The sequence below is a fragment of the Nannobrachium achirus genome (assembly GCF_963921795.1).
Source record: "Nannobrachium achirus genome assembly, chromosome: 21".
Classification (NCBI taxonomy): Eukaryota; Metazoa; Chordata; class Actinopteri; order Myctophiformes; family Myctophidae; genus Nannobrachium; species Nannobrachium achirus.
In genome coordinates this window covers 55,928,700-55,955,705 of record NC_137828.1, presented here as the reverse complement: position 1 = coordinate 55,955,705, position 27,006 = coordinate 55,928,700, and the positions used below count along the sequence as shown (strand labels likewise).

Genomic DNA, 27,006 nt, shown 5'->3' with positions numbered 1-27,006 from the left:
AAATCGATGGGAGAGAATTGAGTGGAATGTGAGGCGGTGGGTGGCAAATAATGCTTCATTTATCCTTCGTTGGCGCAACGTGTTGTGGGAGCTTGTAGATCGGCTATTTCTATAACCCAGGGGTCTTCAATATTTTCAGGCCGGGGACCCCTTAGTTGTGAGAGAGATGAAGCAGGGACCCACACTACCTTTTCATAGATTCCATATAGTTTCATTGTTTGACAGCACAATCATCAGTGTATTTTGGATTCATGTCAATTTGTGTTTTGAGATAATACTTAATGAACTTGACCTTTCACTCTGTACTTAGTCTGATCTTTTTCCCCTCTACACCAAGCCTCTTTGTCGAAAATAGCCGATCTACAAGCAGACTTAACCCATTAAGACCTGAGACCGATTCTACAAATCTCTTCTAAATCAGTAGTTCTCAGTCTTTTGAGATTCTTTAAAAAATGCTCAAAAATACAGATCTATAAGCTCGCAGCAGCGCGGCACAAAGTTACTCGCTCTGGGCTTGTGCATCTGCTGTTTTTGAATAGCCAAAGCTACGATCTAAAATGACACGGAAGACCTGGAACGCATCTGTGTCGCTTTAATTATTGTTTTATACTTTGGTTATTCAAAAATAGCAGATCTACTGTACACCGCGCTACGAGCTTGTAGATCTGCTATTTTTGAAAATTCGTGAAAATGTATCAAATCTTTTAAAGCGAACACATTTAACTCAAATCTTTCTTTCTCAGAGTCCCTGGAACAACATGTTTTTGAGTTGAGGGTCTGCAGTCAAATACATATACTGTAATTCTAGGGCTCCTTGAGATGAAAATGTTTGAGAACCACTGACACAAAATGAATCAGGGCTTTCGCCATGCTTAGGGGATACGAAAAGCTTAGGGGATTCTGGGAGGTTAGATTGAGGATAAATAGAGCCAGGTAGACGACTTGGGGGTGGAGCTGAGGGCCAGGTAGGTGGCGTGAGAGTTAGCCTTGCGTAGCCAGGCTTACTCATCTGCGAAGAGAAAAGCCTGGTAACGACCATAGGCTGAAACGGCATGAAACAGCTAGTGCTACTTCCGACGGGAGAATTTCACCAGATATTATTGTTTTTTTCACAGTGTGGTGTAGTCCCAGCTGGCGAAAAAAAACTGTTCTACTTCTCCCGACCCTTCGGTTGCGCTCGTAATAAACAATATCCAAACAAAAACAGGGATTCTGACAAAGGACACACGAAAGAGCTACAATCTTTATGTAAACGGACTGCAACGCATGACGTAACTTCCGCTAACCGCAGCACTTCCACCACTTCCGGTGTCTGTAGGTTCATGCCGTTTTCATCGGCTATTGTGGCCAGGGTGCGTGAGAGTAGGTAGGTGGAGAGGGGGGTGGAGTCAGGGGTGACAGGGGGTCTGCGGTTCAAATACATATAATTCTAGGGGCCTTGGCATTAAAAACTTTGAGCACCACAGATAAAGAAAACATACGTTTTTCAGAGAACTATTAGGATTTAGAAGACATATTATTTTTTCAGGAGTGACTTACTGCTCAAAGCGCAGGTTGCGTATGTCCCCCTGGTTGATCTTCACGATGCAGTCATCCTCCTGGAACAGGCCTTCCTGCTCCGCCTTGCCCCCGCGCTCCAGCCGCTTCACTAGCAGGCCCAGGGTCCTGGAACCACAAACAAACATCCATGTCAACCTGTGGGTCAGGACCCCCAGAGGGGTCCCCAAATTATTTTGGGGGTTCCCCGCGTGATTAACTTAATGTGCAACATTGTTTTCTCACTCAAAAGTAAACAAACCAACGTAAAGTTTTAAGTGTATTAAGTGATTTTAATGCCTCTAAATTTACAAATTAAACATTTGCCAAATAGTCAAAATTTGTGCTATACAAAATGTAATGCCTCAACTCTTAGTGCTCGTCAGGGTGGGGGGTCCCCAGTTAAAATAAGATTATTTTGGGGGTCGCAGCCTTATATATTTACTTAACAGTGGTGTAAAGTAACTAAGTGAACTTGAGTACTGTACTCAAGTTCAATTTTGAGGTATTTGTACTTTACTTGAGTAGTTCCAAATTTCCAATACTTTTACTTCTATTCCACTACATCTCGGATCCAAATATTTACTTTTAGTCCACTACATTTATTTGAAAACTTTAGTTACTGGTTAGTGGTTACTTTGCATATAAATAATGCTATTATAAAACACACATGAATCCACTTTAGCCCTATTTTATACCTAGGCCGCAATGCGTTGTGAGCTTGTAGATCAGCAATTTTTTGGCAAAGAGATTTGGTTGAGAGTAAACAAAAAAGTATGTTATTTACAGGTCCATTTTACCAATTATAGAGGGTTTAAGTGGTACCGGATATGAAGGTCGGCAAATAAAAGGTGAATTGATCCCAGAGCATGACGGAGGACGATTTCACGATAGATTAAATTCTCCACGATACGATTATCATGAGTGTTTTTTTTAATCACGATAAACGATAATAGCGATTATCGTCCCATCCCTGATACTGTACAGCACTATGCTATGTGCTGAGGGACAACTGATGACACACAGTCTCCGTACAAGTTCATGGCCTGGGTGTTGTTCTTTCAACCTTCACCTGCATCCTACTGTATACAGTATAAAAGATGGAGAGAGGGGAAAACACGCCCGGAGAGGAGGGGGTTCAAGTACAGGTAAAGGACGACACAGACTCAAAGAACCTTTATGAACAGTACAGGGATTATTCTTACTAGATTGGGGCTAGAATTAAACCTGCCACTCGCTGAGAACGAAGTGGTGTTTCTTGTGGTCATTACATTACATTTGAAGCCCCATACCTGTCTGTCTGCCTGTCTGTCTGCCTGTCTGTCTGTCTGTCTGTCTGTCTGTGGATAATCCAGAGATTCCGCTGCATGATCATGTTATGGCTTCAAATCACATGCTGTGGTGGCATTCGTCAGAGCTTAAGACGTGAGCTGGCAGTGGCCAGAATAAAAAATAAAATGCCGATCTCCACTGCTGTGCCGCCTCAGCAATCTCTTCAATAAAGTAGAAGAAGGGAAAAAAAGGCAACCTTTACCTTCAAAAAAGAGCCCCCTTGTAAATAAATACATCAAGAGAATGCCTTGAGGTCCTGCAGATGATGCAAAGAGATCTGATGCAAGCAAGAGCTCACACAGCACAACCACAAACCTCCGAGGTGCAGGAGAACTGCCTCGGGGTGCGGGTAGAAAATAAATGACAGTAGTTTGGCGTCCTTGCATGAGAGATAACCTGATGGAAAACTTTATAAACTTCCCTTCAGAAGAAAATAAAAAAAAATAACCAAGTGCCAAGCTAATAACATGCGGTGGACATTTTCTTTTATACTATTCATTCGTGATTCATGCGCGCCAAGGACACAACTCAACACAGTTCAGCATTGTATCCTATCCCACCTCCTCCTCCCCATCGTTTCAATGAATTATGAATATATCGTCGCTGTCGGGTGGAAACATTGTATGTCCAAAACCATTTGTTTGTATTTATGATTTTAAAAAGCTAGTGAAAACAGCAGATCTCCAACCCAACGTTGTGTGCTTGTGGATCTGCTACTTGTGTGCTTGTAGATCTGCTACTTTTGTGCGATGGCCTTGTATAATGAAGCAGGGCTTTACTTTGCGAAAAAACATACAAATGTGAAACTTGGAGATACGAGGTTTCTGCCCGACAGTGACGATATAAAACACAAAAGCAAATTAAAAAGTCTGACTGGACTTCTTTTTTTTTCTCTCTCTCCTCGCCAAGGGTAGCCTCGCCACACAGAGCTGTTTTGCATTTCATCCAAAACAAGGTCAATCTCCAAATCAACTGTCTAATTGGCTGCATAATGCGGCCGTGTACGCTGGCGTGCAAGATTTCTAAGGACAACAGAAGGGCCTTGGCTCTCTCTTGGTGTCTGAGCCCGCCTCAGCGGGTCAGCGTTAATTGCAGAGTAAACGCGACAGAAAGTGGAAAACGTTGAACGTGACTGGCTCTCCACCATGAGGCGTTTGAAAGCACAAAAACAAAAAGGGTGGCGTACGAACATGACAGCCAGCCATGCCAGGCCCGGGGTGAGAGAGAGACTCTTCCTGGCAGTAGGCATCCCTAATTTGGGCATGTCATCATTATAGACAGAAAAAAAAAGAAAAAAAATCAAGTGAAAGGAAGTAGAAATAAGTCTACTGCAGAGGTCTCCCCAACAGGGGGTCCTCAGAGTTACTACAGGGGTGCCACGAAATCTTTGTGTGTGGCGGAGAGAGTCGCAGCCCAAGCCTGAAGCCTCAAAAGTCTAGTATCTGCCCTCGTTCCATAGGGATATCCTAACCCTTTGGAGTAATTGTTAAGATATTGGACTTTCACACGGGAGACCCGGGTTCGAAGCTGGGTGGGGAGGTTCGGATTACCTCAGTTACATTGGTGCCGTGACCCGGATCCGGGCTTCCCCGTAGGAGGAGGTCAAAGGGGGGTGAGTGTGGCGGAGAGTCGCAGCCCCAGCCTGAAGCCTCAAAAGTCTAGTATCTGCCCTCGTTCCATAGGGAGACCCGGGTTCGAAGCCGGGTGGGGAGGTTCGGATCACCTCCGTTACATGTGATTATGTTTGATTACTTGAACCCTATTCTTAGTGGAACATTAGCCAAAAAATAGCAGATCTACAAGCTCACAACGCCTTGCATGCGCAAGGCGTTGTGAGCATTTTTGGCACAGAAGTTTGGTGTAGAGGGAAAAGAAGAGCAGACTAGTAGGTATTGACAGTTCAAGTGGTTAAATATATGAAAATACACATTAATCCAACCTACACAGATGATAGCGCTGTCAAGTCTAAACTGTATAAGAAATAATCCATGTACATTTTTAATCTGCAACACACAATTTGATACGATATGTAGTGGGGGTCCCTGCTTCATTTCTCTCAGAGCCAACTAAGGGGTCCTTGGCCTGAAAACGTAGGAGACCCTGGTCTAATGGCTAAAATAGTGATAACAGCAGACCTAGAAGCTCGAGACGAGCAATGCAAATGCAGACCGGTCGTGCAGCACTTTAGGGTTATGGCCTTGTCTGCTACAGATGTGGGAGAGATGATGATTTCATATCATTGTGATTACTCTAATGCTGTGCCACTTTCTCTCTCCATTACTTGTCATCTTACTGATGGAGCCGCTCGAAGTTCTACACAAAAACCAAATATAAATGTGGCTATAGCTGCCAAGCGATCACCAAAGGCGATGGAGTCTTTAGCCAACCTACAAACTCAGTGCAACACGTCCGCGACCCGCTACACTGATCTTGTAGATTGGCTATTTTCGGCATGCGACCCCGTCGTACAACAAAGCGTAAATTCGATTAGCCTATATGCTGCCAACACAAAGTTTACAATGGACAACAACGTTTGTATCATTTGACTGACACACATTAAAATGAAATAATGACAATACTTCTAAGTGTTGAAAGTACATGGCTTGGTTTTTGTCATGCAGACCCCAGAGGTCCAGACCTGCACCTTCATCATAACTTTGCATGACTGGCCGGCACATGCTTGAAAAGAACAGATCTACAAGCCAACATCCTGTACCATCCTGCACAGTGTTGATGGCTTGTAAATCTGTTCTTTTTGCGCATGTGACAGCATTCTACTCCATGTCGCAGTTTGTAGATCAGCAATCTTTTCAGCTGTTGTTCGGGTATATGGCGAACTTGAATCTCTTATGCGATCCAGACAGCCTGTAGCCTCACAAGAATACTAAAACAATAGCCTGCCTGCCTGCGTGCGTGCGAATGAGAGAGAGAGAAAGAGCGAGAGAGAGAAACATCTCTTCCGTTCTCTCCTGCTGACTGTAAGTTGATGTATACCGTATACGTGAGTCGAAAGTGAAACGCCAGCCACGTCCGTTCCATTGCCGTGCCTGTGGTTCCGTGTCCACTTGTCTGAGAGTCCAGTGTTTACCTGACCCCTGTGCCCTGGCCTGGGCACTGATGACAGCCCGGCGAGCCTTAATGCCTCCTGCTTTCTGCACAGAGCACAGCTTATTGGGATGGCCATTAACATCCCCCGGAGCCAGCCAGAAGCGTCATCTTATCATTGAGTTTTTGCCCCTAATTGAAGTCTCTCTGATAGCCATTACCGCCGGCCTTTGCTGATGGAGGTGGAATTTGGTTACCACCAATAAGCGGCCATTGTGTAGCACAAGGGCTGTGTGGATGATGTGGAAATACCTGTATGCTGAAGCTGCTCTTTGCACAGTGCTACTGCGGCTTTGCCAAAGAATAGCTTCCATAGGACTTTTAGCAATGTTTTCCGTAAGTGGTAGCAAGTAGTTTGAGCCTTTTCTTTATGTATTTTTGAAGCGGTGAAAACCGCTTCCAATGAATGGCTTTGTGTGTATCACGCCCATATATGGTCATTTCAGTCCAGAATGAACAGGCTTTTTCAAAAACAGAATGTCCGTTTAATTACCATATATGGTGATGTCAGTCCAGAATGAACAGGGTTTTTCAAAAACACAAAGTATGTTACCTTATGTCCATATATGGTCACTCCAGGCCAGAATGAACAGGTTTTTCCTGTCCCACAGAATGTCCGTTTAATTACCATATATGGTGATCTCAGTCCAGAATGAACAGGGTTTTTCAAAAACACAAAGTATGTTACCTTATGTCCATATATGGTCACTCCAGGCCAGAATGAACAGGTTTTTCCTGTCCCGTACGTGTAAAATATCAGTCCAGAATGAAAAGGCTTTTTCAAAAAGCAAAATGTGTGGTGTCCCTCCCGGTTAGATGAATGGATACTTTGAGGATTGGTCAAGCTTCACATGATAGTTTGGCCTTCAGGGTTTATCTGTCTTGTACATGCAGTATCTATTGCAGATTATCAAAACAGATGAAAAATACATTCAGAATAGAGGTTTTATCTGTCCACCGCTTCACTTCGAACCGAGGTTTGATTTTTTTTTTTTTTTCAGCACGGCTAATAGGCTATAAGCACAGCAGCCACATTGGAGAGAAGTTGGGTCTCTTCTCACTTCCTTCAAACTGTTCCACTTCATGTAGCACTCTGGTTCTCAAACCTTATAATTTGAAGGACCCCCATAACTCTTAGAACCTTTCAAGGAGTCATTTGGAACCCCCAAGGAACCATGAGGGTTCCTGGAACACACTGTCAGGGGCCTTTTCCACCGGCAAAGAACCGGTTCTGGTTCTTTCTCCTACTTATGGGATGAACCAGAGGTGTGCTTTTCCACCGAGAACCGGAGATAATCCTTGGTTTTTCCAGTGAACCACCATCTGAACTGGGGGACAATGGCTCTGGTTCAATCTGGTGGAAACGCAAGCCGGTTCACAAGAACGAACCAAGGTTCCAAGAAAGTTGAACCGGCACTGGTTCTGGAACCAAGGTTCTTTTGGTGGAAATGGCCCCTTTGAGACCCACTGGTGTAGCATGGAACAGAGCCTTGATTAGTATTATTGGTTGACACCTGTGCAGGAGGTGAAAAGAGACCCAACTTCTCTCCAAAATGGCTGCTGTGCATATAGCCTATTGGCAATAACGACTACATTGGGAAGAAAAAGGAAGTAAAAAGCAAAAAACAGGGTTCCCACACATTTTTACCAATTAATTTCCAAAACTTTTCCAAAACTTTTCCAGAATATTTAGCCCAATTTCCAGGACTATATATATAACAATAATTCAGCTCAATAACAAGTCGCTTACTCCTACGCGCAATGCCCAAAGACAGGTAGTGTATGCCAGTGGTTCTCAACCTTTTCAGGCTGTGACCACCGAAATAATCATATTTTAACTGGGGACCCGGCACCCTGACGAGCACTAAGAGTTGAGGAATTTTGTATAACGGTGTTGTGAGCATGTAGATCTGCTATTTTCACAATTTCTGCCTCTAATATTTGTCAATTTGGCCAATGTTTAATTTGTCATTTCAGAGGTATTAACAAAATCAATAACCAAAGACAATGCATAGCTATTTTTTCCAGGACCTTCCGGGACCCTTGATCAATTCCAAAACTTTTCCAGTACTGGAAAAATATTTTTCTAATTTCAAAATATTTCCAGGAATTTCATGACTCATGGGAACCCTGAAAAAAAGAACGCAAAGGGCTACATTTTCCTCCTCTGAGTTGGGAGTGAGTTCATGGCGTCACCGGGAAGACTCGGAGCAGCCAATTGTCGGGGGGTCAGGGCTAAATATAGACAACACTCACTTATAGAGAGCCATGGGATTAGCGTGCGGCTGGAGATGACACGCGGCAATCTTCAATGTCAAGCGTACTGTACTGTAGACTACGCCCCCTGCTCTGCACTCTATGTCAGTCCATTTCATCTCCTCGGCCCTCGTGTCCACACCCCCTGACTGTCCCGCCGCCTGCCTGCATGCATGCAGCCATGCATGCACCCGTCCCCATCCCCCTGCGGAGAGTCCTTGCATCCATCTGACCTTGGCTTGGTGGCGTGCCAGTCCCTTTGGCGTGGACCAGTATACTGTCCCGTGATATAGATGAGCTTTTAGGTTGATTACATTTGGCTACTTCCTATGTCTCTCTCATACTATATATCGTCACTGTCGGGCAGAAACCTCATATCCCCAAGTTTCAAATTTGAATGTTTTTTCGTAAAGTAAAGCCCTGCTTCATCACACAAAGCTGTCGCACGTGTGCTTGTAGATCGGCTATTTTCACTAGTTTAGATCATTTTTCAAATGATAAATACAAAATGAACAGTTTTGGACATAAAAGGTTTCCACCCGACAACAACGATATATATATATATATATATAGATCCACAAGCTCACGTTTCGAGCTTGTGGATCCGCTACTTTCGATGCTTGTGTATGACGCTATAGTAAGATCAAGTAATTTACGAAAAAACTTAAAACGTGGAGATAAGAGGTTTCTGCCCGACAGCAACGATATGTACTGTGCACACGCATGCATGTGTGTGTGTGTGTGTTGTTCCCCCTTGAATAACCATAAACCCTGATGCATTCCACCTCCTGCCCCCCTTGGCATTGACGCTGCTGTATTGTTAAAAGGGGGGGGGGGGGGGGGGGCTGCAGTCTACCAACCCACTGAGTCACCTTCAAGGTAGAGTAGAAGGAGCCTATTGTGTGCAGTGGTGTGAAGTAAGTGCATTTAATCAAGTACAGTACTGTATTTAAGTACAATTTGAGGTATATATTTTTTTACTTTACTGGAGTATTTCCATTTTTAAATAATTTAACTTCTACTCCAGATGTCTTCAACGTTTTCAGGCCAAGGACCCCTTAGTTGAGAGAGAGATGAAGCAGGGACCCCCAGATTCCATATAGTTTCATCGTTTGACAGCACAATCATCAGTGTATTTTGGATTCATGTCAGTTTGTGTTTTCAAATATTTAACCACTTGAACCATCAATACTTAATAAACTTGACCTTTCACTATGTACTTAGTCTGCTCTTTTTCTCCTCTACACCAAAGCTCTTTGCCAAAAATAGCCTATCTACAAGCTCACAACGCCTCGCAGGCGCAGCGCGTGAGCTTGTAGAACTACTATTTTTGGCTACAGTTCTCAGAATATAGACACTAGGGTTCAAGTTGTACATAGAAAAAGGATTGGAAGATTTGGAGGACCCCCTGTAGTAATTCTGAGGACCACCTAGAGGTCCCGGACCCCCTGTTGAAGACCCCTGTTCTACTCCATTACATCTCAGAGGCAAATATTGTACTTATACTCCACTACGATTATTTGAAAACATTACTTTGTATGTATTTCTTCCACCACTGATTTTGTGTGTGATAACATGGGGCTAGAATGAAGTCTAGCCCCATGTTAGAGTGTCAAAAGCTAAATCAGCTTTAATAAAATACGACTCACGTCTGGATTGAGTCTTTGGGTCCAGCAGGCCGAGCAGCTAAACTATAACCCCGAAAAAAGCATGCATGAGGAAAGAAAGAGGACAAGAGAATCAAAGTCGATAAAGGAGGAATAATCCTCCAGCGCCATATAACGGGGAAAAAATGGAGGCAAAGAAAAAATGAAAAGGTCAGAGAGAGAAAGAAAAGAGAAGCCAAACTGTGAGAGATTAGTGTAATGGTTTTACACATCAAAAAGCCACGGGAAAAACAGGTGGAGGGAGTACAAACGCCTTCTAAATCAGTAGTTCTCACACTTAGCTACAAAACAGCAGATGTACAAGCTCGCAGCGTGGCACAAAGTGCAGATTATACAGTATACAAGCTGTGAGCTTGTATATCTGCATTTTTTTAATAGCCGTCGCTAAAATCACACAGACTATAGTTCTAACAAAGAACTATAGGAGCCTGACAAAGCATATTAATAACTAATTTGCTGTGTGTGTGTGTGTGTGTGTGTGTGTGTGTGTGTGTGTGTGTGTGTGTGTGTGCGTGCGTGCGTGCGTGCGTGCGTGCGTGCGAGCGTTTGTATGTATTACTACATCAATTTTCATGGTCCTCACAACAAAACAAAACAAAAATTAAAAATATATTTTTAGACATTTTAAAATGAGGAAAAGTTTAAAATTAGGACAAGATTCAGGTTGGGGTTAGCGTTAATAAAGAGGCAACTATGTACTGTATCTTTCCTCTTCTACCTCGGATTTGAACTCAGTTTCCTGCACAAGCGCTGACATTTTCACGGATATAGAGCTAAAAGAGCCGGCCTGCTTGCAGCCACCCCAATTATTGCGACCGAAGGTCGCATTTACCCTGAAAAACCTTGTCGCTTGAGTGACCTTCCTTCTGTGACCTTCCTTCTGTAACCTTCCTTCTGTAACCTTCCTTCTGTACAGGAAGTGATGTCAGTGTGATGTCAGCGAGTTGTGACATCACTTCCTGTACGGGGCGGCTATACAAGACTAAGTAAGACAAATAAATGAAAAAGAAAAAAAGGAGGAGGAGGATAAAGATACCAAAAGGAGAGAGAAGAAAGGGTGGATGAGGTACAATGTGCAGTCGGCAGTCTCAGAAAAGAAAATGTAACAAGGAGGCCAGATAAAGTTATTAGGCCTGGATCCGACTTAAGTCGACGCACAGGATTCCAGAAGTGTAGCGCTTATTCGCTCTTGTATCAAACCGGTACTCGAAACGTTCTTAGAAGTTAACATATTTTCTAAAGTAAATATGGGGGCGGCTGTGTTAAGAACGTTTCGTTGTAAAGCTCAACGTTGGGCATTTGGACCTATACATGGAGAAATGGAGAAAACCTGTTTGGCCTAAACATGGAGATGTGGAGAACACTATATATGGAGATAGTCCAGTCCATCATGTCATATGGGACTACCGTCATAGACAGTAGCCATTGTTAGGCCGGAGTCAATGGCTGTCTGTCTGACTATCTGTACAGGAAGTGATGTCACATGACATACTTTTTATGCCCATATATGAGTCATTCTGTACCACATCTCCATGTTTAGGCAAACTCCACACAGAAAGGCCTTTTCTGTGTGGAGTTTGCATGTTCTCCCCGTCTCTCCTAGGGTTGATACCCTCACATAAACATGAACAAACTCCCCCCAGAATGACAACAACTAGAATCGTCAGAGAAATGCTGTGGTTGGCCAGATGGTCAAGAATTGGCGCGACCTCGCCCTTTAGGGCGTGTGTGCGAGGTGTTTTACCTCACGTCCTGAGAACTGAAAGGCACCACATGGATCCCCAGTGGTCCTCCTTGGTTGGACACCTCCACCGGCTGGAGCAGGACCCTGTGGGACGGCAATGGTGGAAAAAAGTACTCACATTTTGTACCAATACTGCAATGTAGATGTACTTCGTTACAAGTAAAAGTCCGGAATTCAAAATTTACTTAAGTAAAAGTATGAAAGTGTTGGCATCAAAATGTACTTAAAGTACCAAAAGTAAAAGTACAAATGTTTGAAAATAGCAGATCTACAAGCTCACAGCGCGTCGCATCTGAGCTTGTAGATCGGCTATTTTCAAATAGCCTAGGTATGAAATAGTGTTAAAGTGGTTTATGTATGTTTTATAATATTATAATTTATATCTGCAAAGTAACCGGTAAATAAAGTACGGACAAATATATATATACATTTGGGAGTCATTGACCCGAAAACGTCCGGACTGCATTGTTGCTGACCCAGGGCCCGTTGTGTATGTGTGTGTGTGTGTGTGTCCCAAACACACACACACACACACACACACACACACACACACACACACACACACACACACACACACACACACACACACACACACACACACACACACACACACACACACACACACACACACACACACACACACACACACACACACACACATCCACACACACGCACAAACACACACACACACACAGTCATCCATTACGCAGTCGGGGCCCGCGGACCTCGGGGTCGATTACAGACCCAAATGGAGCCTCCAATTAAGTGATTAAGATCAAGGAGCCTGACGCTAAAGCAAGGAGAGATTAATTGAAAAGCGCGCGACAACACCGGAGCAAGAGAAGGTGGGGTACGTGGCGGGGGGGTTGCTTTTGTGTAAGATGAAGACGTGATTGCATGTGTGCGTGGCAGGTGGGTGGGGAGGCGGGGGGGAAGAAGAATGGGAGATGCAGATGCCCGCGGTGATGGTGATGGATACGCGGGCCAGACCTTAACTGTGAGCTCTGCAGTGTCCTCATCTCACAGTGCGGCTGTGAGCTTGTAGTTCTGCTATGTTTAAAAAGTTGTGAAAATGTAGGCAAATCTTTGAATATATGTATTTTTTAACATTTGCTACTCAAATTTTGCTTCGGGGGTGTCCCTGGAACTAAATATTTTGAGATGACCGTGGCCAAATGCGTGTTCATTTTGGTAGTCCTTCACATGAAAGGGTTTGAGCACCACTGACATAGACTTGGGACACATTTTCATGATTTTTCAAAAATAGCAGATCTACAAGCTCGCAGCGCGGCACTCAGTGAGCACTCTGTGAGCTTGTATATCTGCTATTTATCAATAGTTAAAGCACAAAATAACGCAGTGAATCCTTGCACCCAGGGCCCAGATTTTGGGGCGACACCCCTGCACATGTGCACAGTACTCACTCTAGACTCAACGGCGGGGAGTGGTCCATGGAGGAGTCTGCCCTTCCCACAGGCTCTATCCTCCCATTCCTCCCTTCCTCTCTCCTCTCCTCCTCTTCCTCCTCCTCCTGCAGGGATAGACAGACAGACAGATTGCCTGGTTAATAAACCAGACCGAACTCAACACCACCCCCTGGCGGTAGTGGTGTTGTAGTACGGTCTGGCACCGATCCATTGAGATTCTATTTCCTCAACCAGCTTCAAGGGTTGGCCAATCAGGGTTGTATGCTTGGGGCACGTGGTTTCTGTAGGCTTGGGGCAAGTGGTTTGGGGCAAACCCCAGAAATGAAAACTCTTCCTGAAATCCCAGACTCTCTTCCCAAAACGAAGTGTGTGATAGAAGCTGGCAACGCCAGGCAAACAGACAGACAGACAGACAGACAGACAGACAGACAGACAGACAGACAGACAGACAGACAGGAGGATGAACACAGGCCAGGAAGCAGCGGTGGAAGAAGTACTCATATTATTTTCTTCTTTTCCAAATCCAAATCTACAAAGCAAGTAAGCAACTAGTTATCAAAGTTGTGTAGTGTAGTAAAAGTACAAATTTGCCTCTGAGGGTGCCATGGCATTGGTCCGAAGGTTCATTAGTCCGAATTTGTTAAGAATACTATGCCTAACTCTAACCCTAACCTTAACCTCAGTAACCCCAACTAAATTCGGACTAATGAACATTCGGACTAATGAACCTTCAGAGTTATGGGCAGTCCCCGCCTCTGAGATGTAGTGGAGTAAATGTAAAAGTATTCAATATCGGAGGTGCTATACGGTAAATACAAAAGTACCTCAACATTGTACTCAAGTACATGTACTTAGTTACTTTACAGGACTGCCAGGGGGAGGGGGGGAAAAGGAGAAGAACAAGGTGACAGGATAAATCATCAATCTGGCCGCGTACGGCAGAGCAGGGAGAGACAGGCTTGCTTTGTCTTTCTGTCAATCAGTCAGTAAGTGAGTCTGCCAGGGCCTCTCTCTCTCTCTCTCTCTCTCTCTCTCTCTCTCTCTCTCTCTCTCTCTCTCTCTCTCTCTCTCTCTCTCTCTCTCTCTCTCTCTCTCTCTCTCTCTCTCTCTCTCTCTCTCTCTCTCTCTCTCTCTCTCTCTGCCCTCTCCTGGCTTTTAATCCAATTACCTGCAGAAGGAGTAATGCTTCCTGTGGTAAATCAAAGGGGACACTCTCTCTCTCTCTCTTTCGAGTGGAGAGGGCAGCAAAGGAGGTCTCTCTCTCTCTCTCTCTCTCTCTCACTCTATATCCCCCCCCCCCCCCCCGGCGACATCCAGGCCGGAGCCAAAACCAAAATGAGGACCAGAGTGGCCCTTAATCGATCGGGAAGCCGCTCTGCATCCACGGGGATGGGAGATGGGGGATGATGGGGGGGGTGTTGTTCTGGCCGGGGCGTGGCCGTGGTCCGGCCGCGCAACCGTAGTAATCGGATAAGGTCCAGGGTGGCCTGGTGGGTCATTTGTTTTCTCTCTCACGCTCTTCCCGTTCATTGCATTTAGCCTGTCTACCTCCATGCCAGAGACACTAGACAAGTGAAATGCGATATGTTGGGTGGCTTTACAGACAGACCAGGGTCAAGGAGAAGATAACAACACATCCACAACACTGTTTTTTTACTCTGACAGACACATTTAACCAGATTAGTCCTCAATGCCAGCTATTTTACTTACCTTTTCGAGTTGTCACGATTTTTTTTTCTCAAGTAAGATCCAGTCTGATCTCGAAAACAGACACACACGCTACTCTTCGGTGTCGCCGGAAAAAAGCTGCGTGCAAAATGCTCAAACCGTTCAAAAGATATCTGCTACTGAAGTTAGCTTTTAGCACTGCAGCTTGTAAACATTTACCAGGCTGAAGGAGCTATACACGAGGTATTATGCAATGGGTATAAAAGAGCAAGTCGTTTACTACAGCATTTAAACTGCGAAAGGCCAAACAAACTCAAATAAAATAATACACCCATCTGCAGAATCTTTGGCATCACACAGAGATACATCACAGAAGCTTTTGGGAGGTTATTATAGCGATGTATTCACAGACTCAGACGCCACTTTGGTAAAGAATCAAATCAAAGACTTGTTTTGTAAAATACCATTAACAGAGGAAGAGGCACTTTGATATGATAAAGCCAAGAACACAACAGGAAGAATTTAATGACCAGGCACAGACGGATTTCCCGGAGAATTCTAAGAAAGAGAGTTATGTGTTATTATCAAGAGAGGATCTTCCACAGACATGGTTTGAAGCTATATTACATAAAGAGGGGATACACTAACTAAATGTGAGGGATATTGAGCAATCAGCCCTGTGGTGCAATGACTTCAATATCAAGCCGTATTCTGGCACAAAGAATACTGAATACTGAAGTTTTTCCAATAAAGTACTGCTTGACCCCAAAGTGCTTTGGACTACAGACTTGCAAGGAAAGAAATCCAAGGCACTCACTGTCTTTGGTGAAAAGTAGTCAAAAGCTTTTGTTAATACTTTTCATTGGCCCACAGACATACGTAACCACTTTACAGTAACATTCACTTTTTTAAAAAGTAACAGAAATAACCGATTTGTTTGTTTGTTTTTTGCCACCTTTGCGTGACATATTTTGTAGTCTTAAAGGAGTCATTCAGACCAAACCACATACGTGACTGAACGCAGCACAGGGGCAGTCATCTCGCACTTTTCAATTGTTCACTGCAGCTGTTATGACGTTTTTTTTTTCTTTTTTCTCTAAAATATAATTAAGCCACAACAGCATCTCAAAATATCTAGGCTACATTTCACTTAAACGCCAGAGCTCAACTCTGCATGTAAATAAGACTTTTTTTTAATTAATGAGAGAGATCGGGACATAATTTTGTTGGTCCTCCCGGCCATGTAGCTACAATGCTTGTTTATTTTTAATCAAGCCACCCTTTGTTAGCCCTTGTAGCCAAATGCGGTAAAATCGGGACTCCATTACTTAGCGATATTTATTCCTGTATTTATCCCGTTCATTTAATGTCACGTATGTTCCAAATTAACAATTATTAGGTTTAAAACTGCCTTTTATGATACCCCTTCATACCTGCTTTAGTCTGGGTTTTTTCATAGCTGCCCCTGTTGCTAGATTTCGGCTGCCCCTGTTGCTAGATTTCGTGGGCCCTCTCATAACTAACATGATGGATTGTCCTCAGGCTAGTGCGGTTATTTCTTTAGCTTCAAACTAAAGTTAATATTTTTTATTGGATTGTGTTTACACAACGTCCTGAGACCAACCAAACCGCTGTTTTGACCTCACAGGCACCCTTACTTGTCAAACAGCCTCTGCTCTGCACCAGAGCAGAGAGAGGAGAGCCTAGAAAGGGAGGGGAGGAGCAGAGGATCTTCTCGTCGGTAGCCTATTTACCTGTGGTCGGAAACGGGTGATCAAAAAACAAAACCAGCTGTGGCCGGCGGGAATCGCAAAATCCTGCCATAAATAGTAAACCAGACATAGAGCTTAAACTTTAGCAAGATGTCTATAAAGAGAATGTCAACTCTCTCTCTCTCTCTCTCTCTCTCTCTCTCTCTCTCTCTCTCTCTCTCTCTCTTCTCTCTCTCTCTCTCTCTCTCTCTCTCTCTCTCTCTCTCTCTCTCTCTCTCTCTCTCTCTCTCTCTCTCTCTCTCTCTCTGACTGTGAGCAACTCCTCACAAATAAACTATGCGCGATCGAGGTAGCTGTGATCAGAAATGAAATCATTGAGGGAACGGCCACGGGCAGAAATCTAATGGGAGCGGACGGTCGGCTTGGGAGGGGATTAACCTATTCACGTTATTCCTGGCCCCTCCCCCGGCTTCCTGTTCATATCCTGAAAGAGGCGGAGGCTGAAAAAGCTGGCCTGAAAAACCCTTGCATCAAAGTGTCAGTAGTTGGCGTTCTAGGCTCTGGGCTCTGAATGTACCTGGGTTGCCATGTCTGCTTATAATAAGCAATTTGTGTCTCTAAAAAATAGTTGCTTATTGGGTTTACTTTCTAATATTTTTTTAAACCAGTGGTTCCCAAATCTTTTCATATCAAGGACCCCAGATTACATATTTGTCCACAGTCGCAGACCCCCATCTGAAAATATGTGGTGACAGGGACCTCCACACAGATTTATGTTGTTTAAATGTTTCAAAAATATTTAAAAAAAAATGTTTTCCCTCACTATTTTTTAAATAGCAAATATACAAGCTCACAATGTGTCGCAATGTGACACATTGTGAGCTTGCTGATCTGCTATTTTTAGGGTGACCATACGTCCTCTTTTGCCCGGACATGTCCTCTTTTAGGGGGCTGTCCGGCCGGTCCGGGGGGGTTTTATAAATTCCTTCAAATGTCCGGGGTTTCGCGCATATCACGGTTTAAGCATGGACATTTACAATGCACGTTCAATGGTTCGTTTGGAAACACACTGTGAGAGGCGCTAACCCCGGAACGTGTATTATTCATATTACTCTCTGCCTGCGCTGCGAGCGATACCTCCCTCCCTCAGCCTGTCCGCTTTCAGATCAGAGGCAGAGCAGAGCTCTGCAGCAGATCGCGCAGCGCAGAGCCAAACGAACTGCAAACTACAAATGCTCACTCCCTCAGCAACTGTGGTGAAGGAATCTTGCCTGCTACTCCCTCAATCCTGGTCTAAAAATGACGGGAGACGGCTCTACGGATGCGTATCGGCGAGGCGAAGGTGCTCGCGACGACCGCGGCTTTCAATCACTGATGAAATGCACAAACAGTGCGAGTGACCAACATTGAGAAGCAGAGCGTTCTGTCAGCAAAGCTGGTAGTCTTCTGTGTCCATTTAGGCATTTACAAATAAAAGTTCTGCTTCAAGCCCATAACACTGCAAAGTAGCTTACAAGACAGTCTGTGCGAGGTGAGAGCTCTTCTGCTAACTAAATTGACAGAATCTTTTCTACAACCTTGTAAAGCAGAAGATACGGCGGTTTGAATAGTGGGCTACCTCTCTTTTATTTAATTACAAAGCTGAACGTTCATACAGGAGCCAAAAGGCATACTTTATCAGTGGATCTTTAGCCTATTAATAGATTTGTAAAGGGTCCAATTGGAACCCCCTCAAAATTGAATACATAATAGGCTATTAGTGGTATAGGGCATAATTGAGCGGTAAACTAGAAATAGAAAAAAAATTGTGGGAAAAACTATATATATATTATATATATATATATATGCCGGGTAGAGTGTCCTCTTTTTGGATTTTCAGAATATGGTCACCCTAGCTATTTTGAAATGTGAATGTAAAATAGTATAGCCTACTGTAGTTGCTTCTGTTGGGATTATTTCTTTGGCAAAATCTGGCAACAGACAATTCCATGTCACTTCCTTACTTGGGAGGAAGTGAAAAGATGTTTATGAAGTAGCACACAAAGAAAAATGCTCCAACGCCCTCTGTAAAAGGAAAATGGCAGCCTCGATAGAATGGCCAGGAATATGGTGAATATAATATGGATTTAACCCGCACATGGCTCTATATTGCCTGTATTTAAGGCGGATGCATTCACACCAACAGTGAACCGCATACTGTAGCGAATCGAAACCACCGTTTTTTGGGGGATTTGCATTTGTTTCTTTGATTCGAAAAAGAATACGGATGAGTCTTCACACATGCCCAAACGATGCGCATTTTCCGACAATACGCTACAGGATTCGTTTCAATCGCAATAAAACATGCCTGTGTGAATGCCACCTTAGTCTTTTATTATCCGCATTTGTCGTAACCCCCTATGGGCAGAAGTGTGAACGCACTTTTAAATAATCATTCAGACATCTGTTTTCAATGTGTTCATGCACTACCTTTGCTGATCTCAAGGAAATGTTAATAGATCAGGATCAGGATATATTATCACACTGAAAGCTACAGAAACAAGCAAAGTCGAGAGGCAAAGAGGAAAGACATCCCATAATCATCATGTTTCTATGACTGCGAGGGGAAATGAACCTTTGACCTTTTGCTTCGGAGTCTAGACCACCATGGCTCAATGTCATTCCTGAGAGAGAGAGTGTGTGTGTGTGTGTGTGTGCGTGTGCGTGTGCGTGTGCGTGTGCGTGTGCGTGTACGTGTGCGTGTGCGTGTGCGTGTGTGTGTGTGTGTGTGTGTGCGTGCATGCGTGTGTACGTGACGGGCTGCTGAACTGCCTTGTTAGCAAACACTATTACCACGTCTGCTGACTCCCACCCACCCAAACGAAGCTCATACCCCCTACACACACACACGCACACGCATACACACAAACACACACGAACACGCACACACGCACACACGCGCACACACGCACACACGCGCACACACGCCCATCTCTCAGACTGAAGTGACAGCCATAAGTACATTCCAATAATAATGGCCTCATATGGATGGCTCTTTATGGAGATGCATTCGTTTTCAGAAGCCGTTCTCAGAAGCTGCAGCAGGGACCCTTTTGGGGTGACACACTGGGGACCATTCAAGAGACACCCAGCCCTCCTGTTTATTTATGAGGAGTTGGGGCGGGGCGGGTGGGGTAGGGGGTTGGGGGGGGGGGGGGGTTACAGACACTCAGAGGGTATGAAAATGTAATCGTCAGTGTACCTGAATGGACACATATCGTCGTTGTCGGGGTGGAAACCTTGTAAGTCCAAAACCGTTTGTTTTGTATTTACTGTATCATCTAAAAAATATACTAAACTAGTGAAAACAGCAGATCTACAAGCACACAACGCCTCGCGATTAGTCTTGTGCGACAGTCTTGTATGATGATACACATTTGAAACTTGGAGATACAAGGTTTCTGCCCGACAGTGACGATATACCACCTCTATATCCAGCCGAGGTCACCTCTCCCAGCCAAGGAGAGGCGTACCTCTGCGTCCGTCTGCTCTCTCTAACCTGTCTCCAGTGAAAACGAGTCAGTCTACCTTTTATCCGGAGCACCCTCTCCCCCCACATAAGCCCGTCGCAGCTGCTTATATAATGATGTGTCAGCGAGCGAGGGCCGCAGCCAGGCTCCCTGCCTATAGCGCTGACTCTGTATTATCCACAAAGCTCTATTTCCTATGAAAACCCCAAAAGGCTGGATTTGGGGGGACTGACGTGCTCTGTCTCCTGGGAATATGGTGACCTGGTGGAATCATTTAAATCAAGATGGAGACGGGGGGGAGGTCATCATACGGCATAGCAGCAGACGCACGGGATCCGCAGAGCACTAAGCCTGATGGACGTCTGACATTGAAATGGACCCCAACTGATATACATTGGTTTGGCCGGTATTTTGGCCATTATAGACTACTAGAAGCGGGCGGCCCAGTGTCTAGTCGGCGACCTGGCCAACTCGGGAACGATGTAAATAGGGAATGAATGCCCCGCCCTTTAATGCAAACCCCATTATACCTGTTGTCATAGGACCCGTTTTGACCATCTGTTTGCCTGTGTCCATTTATGCCCATATATGGAGATATCTGTTATCTGTCTGTCTGTCTGTCAGTGTCCATTTTATGTCCATATATGGAGATCACTGCAGATATAGTTCTGGGTCCATTTTATGCCCATATATGCCCATATATGGAGATATCTGTCTATTTGCGTCCATTTCATGCCCATATATGGAGATCTCTGTATCTGTCTGTCTGTGTCCCTTTATGCCCGTATATGGAGATCTTTGTGATTCTGCGTAAATTTTATGCCCATATATGCCATTTGCGTCCATTTTATGCCCATTTATGGAGATCTCTGTATCCGTCTGTCTGTGTCCCTTTATGCCCGTATATGGAGATCTTTGTGATTCTGCGTCGAAAATGTCCTTATGTAAAGTGCCGAAGGGAAATCGTGTTAATTTATGACATACATGTTTTCTCGGGGGAATTAAGGGGTGCTGCGTCTAAATCTGTTGAATGTCCAGCTCAAAATCAGTGATAATTCCTCAAAATTGACAATAGAGGGTATGCACGTGACATCCTCATCATAACCGGAAGTTATGCAGGAACGCCTACTGAGTGCAAAAAACTACTTTCTGGCCTTGACAGCGCATCCAAACAGAATCTGATTGCATTAAACAATGTTAAACGACCTTAAACTCACTTTGCCACTCGATTGGCCATTCACTTTATGGATGCATGCGCATACCCTCTATCTAAAGCTGACGGCCTCCACTATGCTGAAATATTAAAAAAAGCATATTTTATAGACTATAGTAGAAACTTGTAGAAACTTGATTCAATTTGGCATATTTTTCATTTATGAGGAATCCAATGCCATACTCTGATTTGAGATCAAATGTGAGTAACTTGAAGAGAGAGAAGAGGAGCACTCATCTGCTTTTGAATCAAGAATAGGCTATAGTCTCTCAGTGCACGGTTAAAGAAAAAAACTATTTTGAGAAGGACAACCAGCACTCACTTTGCAGATAATTTGTTCTTCTTCAGCGTGAAAGAGAAAGAAAAACCCATGAATAAACAAGAACAAATGATCTGCAAAGTGAGTGCTGGTTGTCCTTTTCTAAATCAAATGTGAGTAAACTGCTTGAAACTCTTTACACAACCAATAGGTACATTTATAGCAACAATTCCGTGCTTTCATATGACTAAAACAAAAATCCCCATAATGACACGCTTGTCTGTCACGGCTGGTCATATTGGTTGACAACATCAATCAATTACAAAATATTGGTCACCACAACATCGGTATAAATCATGGGTCTTCAACAGGGGAGCCAGGACCCCTAGGGGGTCCTTAGAGTTACTACAGTGGGGCCGCCAAATCAATGTGTGATAGGATAGTTCTTTTAAATTAATAACTTGAACCCTCGCATCCCTATTCCAAGGAGAACTTTAGTCAAAAATAGCAGATTTACAAGCTCTCAAAGCCTTGCACTGCGAGGCGTTGAGAGCTTGTAGATCGGCTATTTTCGGCAAATAGGTTTGGTGTAGAGGTAAAAAAGAGCAGACCAAGTACATAGTGAAAGGTCAAGTTTACAAAATATTGAGGATTTAAGTGGTTAAATGTCTGAAAATACACATTAACATGAATCCAGAATACACTGATGATTGTGCTGTCAAACGATGAAACAATATGGAATCTATGAAAAGGTTGCGGGGGTCCCTGCTTCATCTCTCTCTCAACTAAGGGGTCCTTGGCCTGAAAACGTTGAAGACCCCTGGTATAAATCGATAAAATGTTCGAAAAGATGAATGTTGAAAAGACAAATAATTGGCGTATAAGTCCCATACGCTCCCTCCCTCTCCCTCTCCCTCTCCCTCTCTCTCTCTCTCTCTCTCTCTCTCTCTCTCTCTCTCTCTCTCTCTCTCTCTCTCTCTCTCTCTCTCCCTCCCTCCTTTCAATGGTTATCTATTTTTACAAGTTACATTTGGAATGCCAAAGCATTCAGGACTATATTTTAGTCAAAAATAAAATACATATATAGACTAGACCGGTCCGAGGGATTGAATGGAGAAGACTCAGAAGTAATGTTGGAGAACCCAGACGTATCAGTGATGTCAGTCACCTCCAAATTTGGGCACAGTGCAGTATCAGTGATGTCAGCATGCGTGTATATCAGACAGACATCGGACAGACAGACATCCGGTTGTTAGTAGGATTTTAGTTTTTTGTGTTGGCTATTAAAAAAGAAAAAGAAAACAGATAAAGCTCCCACTGCTATTTCGTATTATTCTTTTTTTTTTTTTTTTAATCTTGTGTTTTGATTACACACAAAACTTCTCTTCTGGGGGTCCCTGGCACAAAACATTTTCAGATGGAGTATCCGTGACCAAATGCATACCGGTATATCATTTTGGGCGTCTTGGGCAACACAAAGGTATGAGAACTACTGATTTAGAAGGCATTTTGTAGAAATCAGCCTGTCTATGTGTTCATATACTGTATGCTCACACGTACGTGTGTGTGTGTGTGTGTGTGTGTGTGTGTGTGTGTGTGTGTGTGTGTGTGTGTGTGTGAGAGTGTGAGTGCGTGTGTGAGAGAGATATATTGGAGCACAGAGGTGAAGGATTATTGCTTCTACACAGTACAGAACCTTGCACTGCATGTACTCAGTAGTCCCAGAGACAGAGCTGTTTCTATTCAGGCATAAAGGAGGCAGCAGCAAGGCCGCGTGTGAGAAGTGGAAGGAGGAGCGTTTGGGGGATAGAAATGAGAAACAACAGAAACAAGAGACGAGACGCGAGCGAGACAAAAAAAAGAGCTGACAGACAGACAGACAGAAAAAGAGAGTGTTGGGGCATATGGGGGCAGTGGTGGGCCAAGGACTAAAGTAAAAGTATCAATAGCACAATGTAGAAATACAAGAAAAGCTCCTGTATATAACACTTACTAGAGATACAAAAGTATCGGCATAAAAATGTACTTATAAGTACCAAAAGTGCAGAATCTATCAAATGTTTTGAAAATAGCTTGTAGATTGGCTATCTTCAAATAGCCAAAGCATAGACGGATGTACAGTAGTGGTTAATGCATGTTTTGTAATAATCAAAATACATAAAGTAGCTAGTAACTAAAGTTTCCAAATATAATAATTGTAGCGGGATAAAAAAGAAGTGCAATATTTGTCTCCACCAGCCGAAGGCAGGGAGAGACTATGTTTTCGCCTCCGTCCGTCCGTCCGTCCGTCCGTCCGTCCGTCCGTCCGTCCGTCCGTCAGTCCGCAAAGTTTTTTACCAGCTAATCTCCGGAGGCGTTAGCCCGGTCGCTGCCAAACTGAGCTCACACACTCCCTGGATGCCAATTCAGAACCTCTGCCCCACATTTTTCACATGGGCCACCAGGAGGCCAATTTGTGCAAAACTACCTTTTGGCCAGTACTCCTACAGATTTTGTCCAAAAATCACGCAAATCGGTAGACTGATTGTCCATATTCCATCCTGATTGGCTGAGATTGGCTTTCAAAGTTTGTAAGATTGGTCAGTTTTGAACAAAATGCCTTAAATCACGAACACAGCGTGCAATTTTTGTGAAATTGTGTACGCACCTTCCCACTAGGCCGAGGAAGAAATGCCACTTCAAACTTTTCAAATCAGCCTCATGGTGGCGCTATAACAGGCCGCCTGGCCTGGTGGAGACCTGTGCTCGGAAGAGCACTGCTTCTAGTTGCCTCTGAGATGTTGGTGGAGTAGAAGTAAAAGTACTGAAATAAAATACTCCCAAGTCAAAAATAAAATAATGAAATCCTCAAATGTGTATACCTAAGTACAGTTCTTCAGTACATGTACTTAGTTACTTTCCAACCACTTTGCAAGGTGCGTGCAAATCCGTCTGGGCAGGTGGCCATCTTGCGTCTCAGCGTGTCAAAGCCAAGTACTTAGTGCTCTCTCTCTCTTTCTCTTTCTCTCTCTTGATTGTGAATTGTATATTTAGTGGATCAAGGTAAATTCAGTGGGTTCATGTTGAGTCCATTCACTTACTATACAGGAAAAAAAAGACCCCCAAAAAAACTTCTTTAAGTAGCATGTGAGGGGTCTAACTAGGGGTTTTTCATGATCCTGAATCCATTGCAAGCATTTGTTTTGCACTAAAAACATTCGTCAGGTTAAAAGTAGTCTGGTAGGATTCACCTTGAAACATGGGCTGCATATTGTTGTAGTGTTTTTGGTTGTTTTCTATTCTGAATGTTTTGAAGGTTTGCACAGGGCTCTACTTCCTGTATTGTCCCAGCTCAGATTCTGAGCCTGGGACAACTTCCTGGCCAGGAATATCATAGTTTTGGCCCAGAGGTTCTTCTCGCCCCCCTAGTGGCGAAAAAAAGAACCTCTGGGAACTCAGATTGGGTTAAAAGCGGACACCACAAAACGGAGCTGGCCCCAGAAAAGTGATGACTCATCACTAATCTATAGTTTTGTAGTTTCCGTTTCTAGCCCAAGGAATGTTTTTCGTGCAAAACAAATGCTTGCAATGGATTCAGAATCATGAAAAACCCCTAGTTAGACCCCTCACATGCTACTTAAATAAGATTTTTTGGGGGTCTTTTTTTCCTGTATAGTAAGTGAATGGACCTAAACTTGAACTCCCTGAATTCACCTTGATCCACTAAATATATAATTCACAACTTTTAATATGTTATTTGGATGACCCTAAGGATCATAAAAAACCTTGAACCATTACTATTGCAATTTATTTTGGGTCAGGCCCTTTTTTAGCTTAGATTGACTGGCCTATAGGTATTCAGTAGTGTGTTAGATTTTTTTTCAGTCAGTCAGGCAGTCAGTTGCTTACTTCTGTCTGCGGTAAAATAATACTATCCACTGACAGTAATCATCATCATCATGCCTGTTGCTAAGGTATGGCAACATGACTGGTGTCTTGCCATACCTTAGCTTTTGCTGAACTGACGCCACTGCTCTCTTTCCCCTTGATTGCTTTTAGCACCCCATTGATGTGCCAGTTCCCTCGGTAGTGGGGTGGAGGAGAACCACATTGTTTCTCCTCCTTGCCCTCTCCATTTTCAAAAGGCCAGATCTTATAGCCGACCTCTCGTACTGTAAGGGGAGTCTACTGTCTTCCTCTTCAACAATGATAGGAAGTTTAAAAAAAAAAGTTAGTCTTGGCCATCAGACATTAATTCGGTGGTTCTCAAAGTGGGAGTCCTTGAGGGGGTTCCAAGGGGTCCCCAACAGACAGACAGACAGACAGACAGACAGACAGACAGACAGACAGACAGACAGACAGACAGACAGACAGACAGACAGACAGACAGACAGACAGGGAAAGCATGTGTAAAGTGCAGATGCCTGTTTCCTTTAGTGTAGAAGGAAAGGCGGAAATACAGTGGGCGTAGCAGTGGCAAGTTTATGAGAATTCTGCACATGCACTAAAAATAACGTGCAGACGCACATACTTACTGTATATGTACCTGCCCACTAACTGACCAATACACGCACGCACACACATGCATATACGCACACACACACGCATACGCGCATGCACACGAACGCACGCACACAGTGCTTGAGGGCTTGAGCTGCGGCTGTGTGTTGAGAAGCTGTCATTCTCCATCTAACGCTGCCCTTAAGGACACCTTCTGTGTGTGTGTGTGTGTGTGTGTGTGTGTGTGTGCGTGCGTGCGTGCGTGCGTGTGCGTGCGTGCGTGCGTGCGTGTGCGTGCGTGCGTGCCTCAGTGTGTGGAGTTTGTCATGCTATTAAGCCGTGGGCAAGTCATTCCCTCCTGAGCTGAAGGTCGGCGTATGGGGCTTAACAAGGATGGGGCCAAAGGTCGATGTAGCTGGTGTGTGTGTGTGCGTGTGTGTGTGCGTGTGGTGTGTGTGTGGTGTGTGTGTGTGTGTGTGTGTGTGTGTGTGTGTGTGTGTGTGTGTGTGTGTGTGTGTGTGTGTGTGTGTGTGCGTGCGTCCCCCCCCCCCTCCCCCTCTCCCCCTCTCCACATCTGTGTGACAGTCTTAATGTATGGAACATGCCTGCTTCGGTCAGACATGTCACACATTCTGCCTACAATGGGGCCGTTTGTCGGAGAGCCTGAAAAACAATGGAGGGCCCAAAAAAACAGGCAGGATGTGGAGCCGTTTAGGCCAGAACAAGTGGGGCGAAGGAGCCATAGAAAACACCAGGAAACGAGTTAATTTGGCCCCGAGTCCGTCCGCTCCGCCAAAGACGACTGTTGAAACATTTACAAAAAGGACCCCTCCACCCTCTCCACCCTCTCTCTCCGCTCTGGCCATCTAAAAATATGGTGCGGGGCGATTGTGTGCGAGGTGACATGCTAACTATACGCCCCTTATGGAAACGTAGAGGCAGCCAAACGTAACAGTGGCGGTGTGAGAAGCGGAGTGGAGGTGTAAACGCAGACTTTAACCCACGTATAGCCCGGGGAAGCAAGGGCGTCATTTAGGGCAGTGGTGTAAAGTGAATAAGTGCATTCACTCAGGTACTGTACTTAACACTGTAGGAACAA

General features: G+C 44.3%; 1 protein-coding gene across 1 annotated transcript in view; it reads right to left on the bottom strand.

The window, feature by feature from the left end:
- LOC308306798 (partitioning defective 3 homolog) overlaps positions 1-27,006 on the bottom strand; it is an 806,734-nt gene that overhangs the window by 403,781 nt on the left and 375,947 nt on the right. Inside the window, exons 6-8 of the mRNA XM_080751840.1 lie at positions 13,065-13,171; positions 11,641-11,724; positions 1,540-1,665 (exon numbers count right to left, since the gene is read on the bottom strand). Coding sequence (XP_080607966.1) covers positions 1,540-1,665; positions 11,641-11,724; positions 13,065-13,171 — 317 coding nt within the window. The remainder of the gene's footprint in view (positions 1-1,539; positions 1,666-11,640; positions 11,725-13,064; positions 13,172-27,006) is intronic.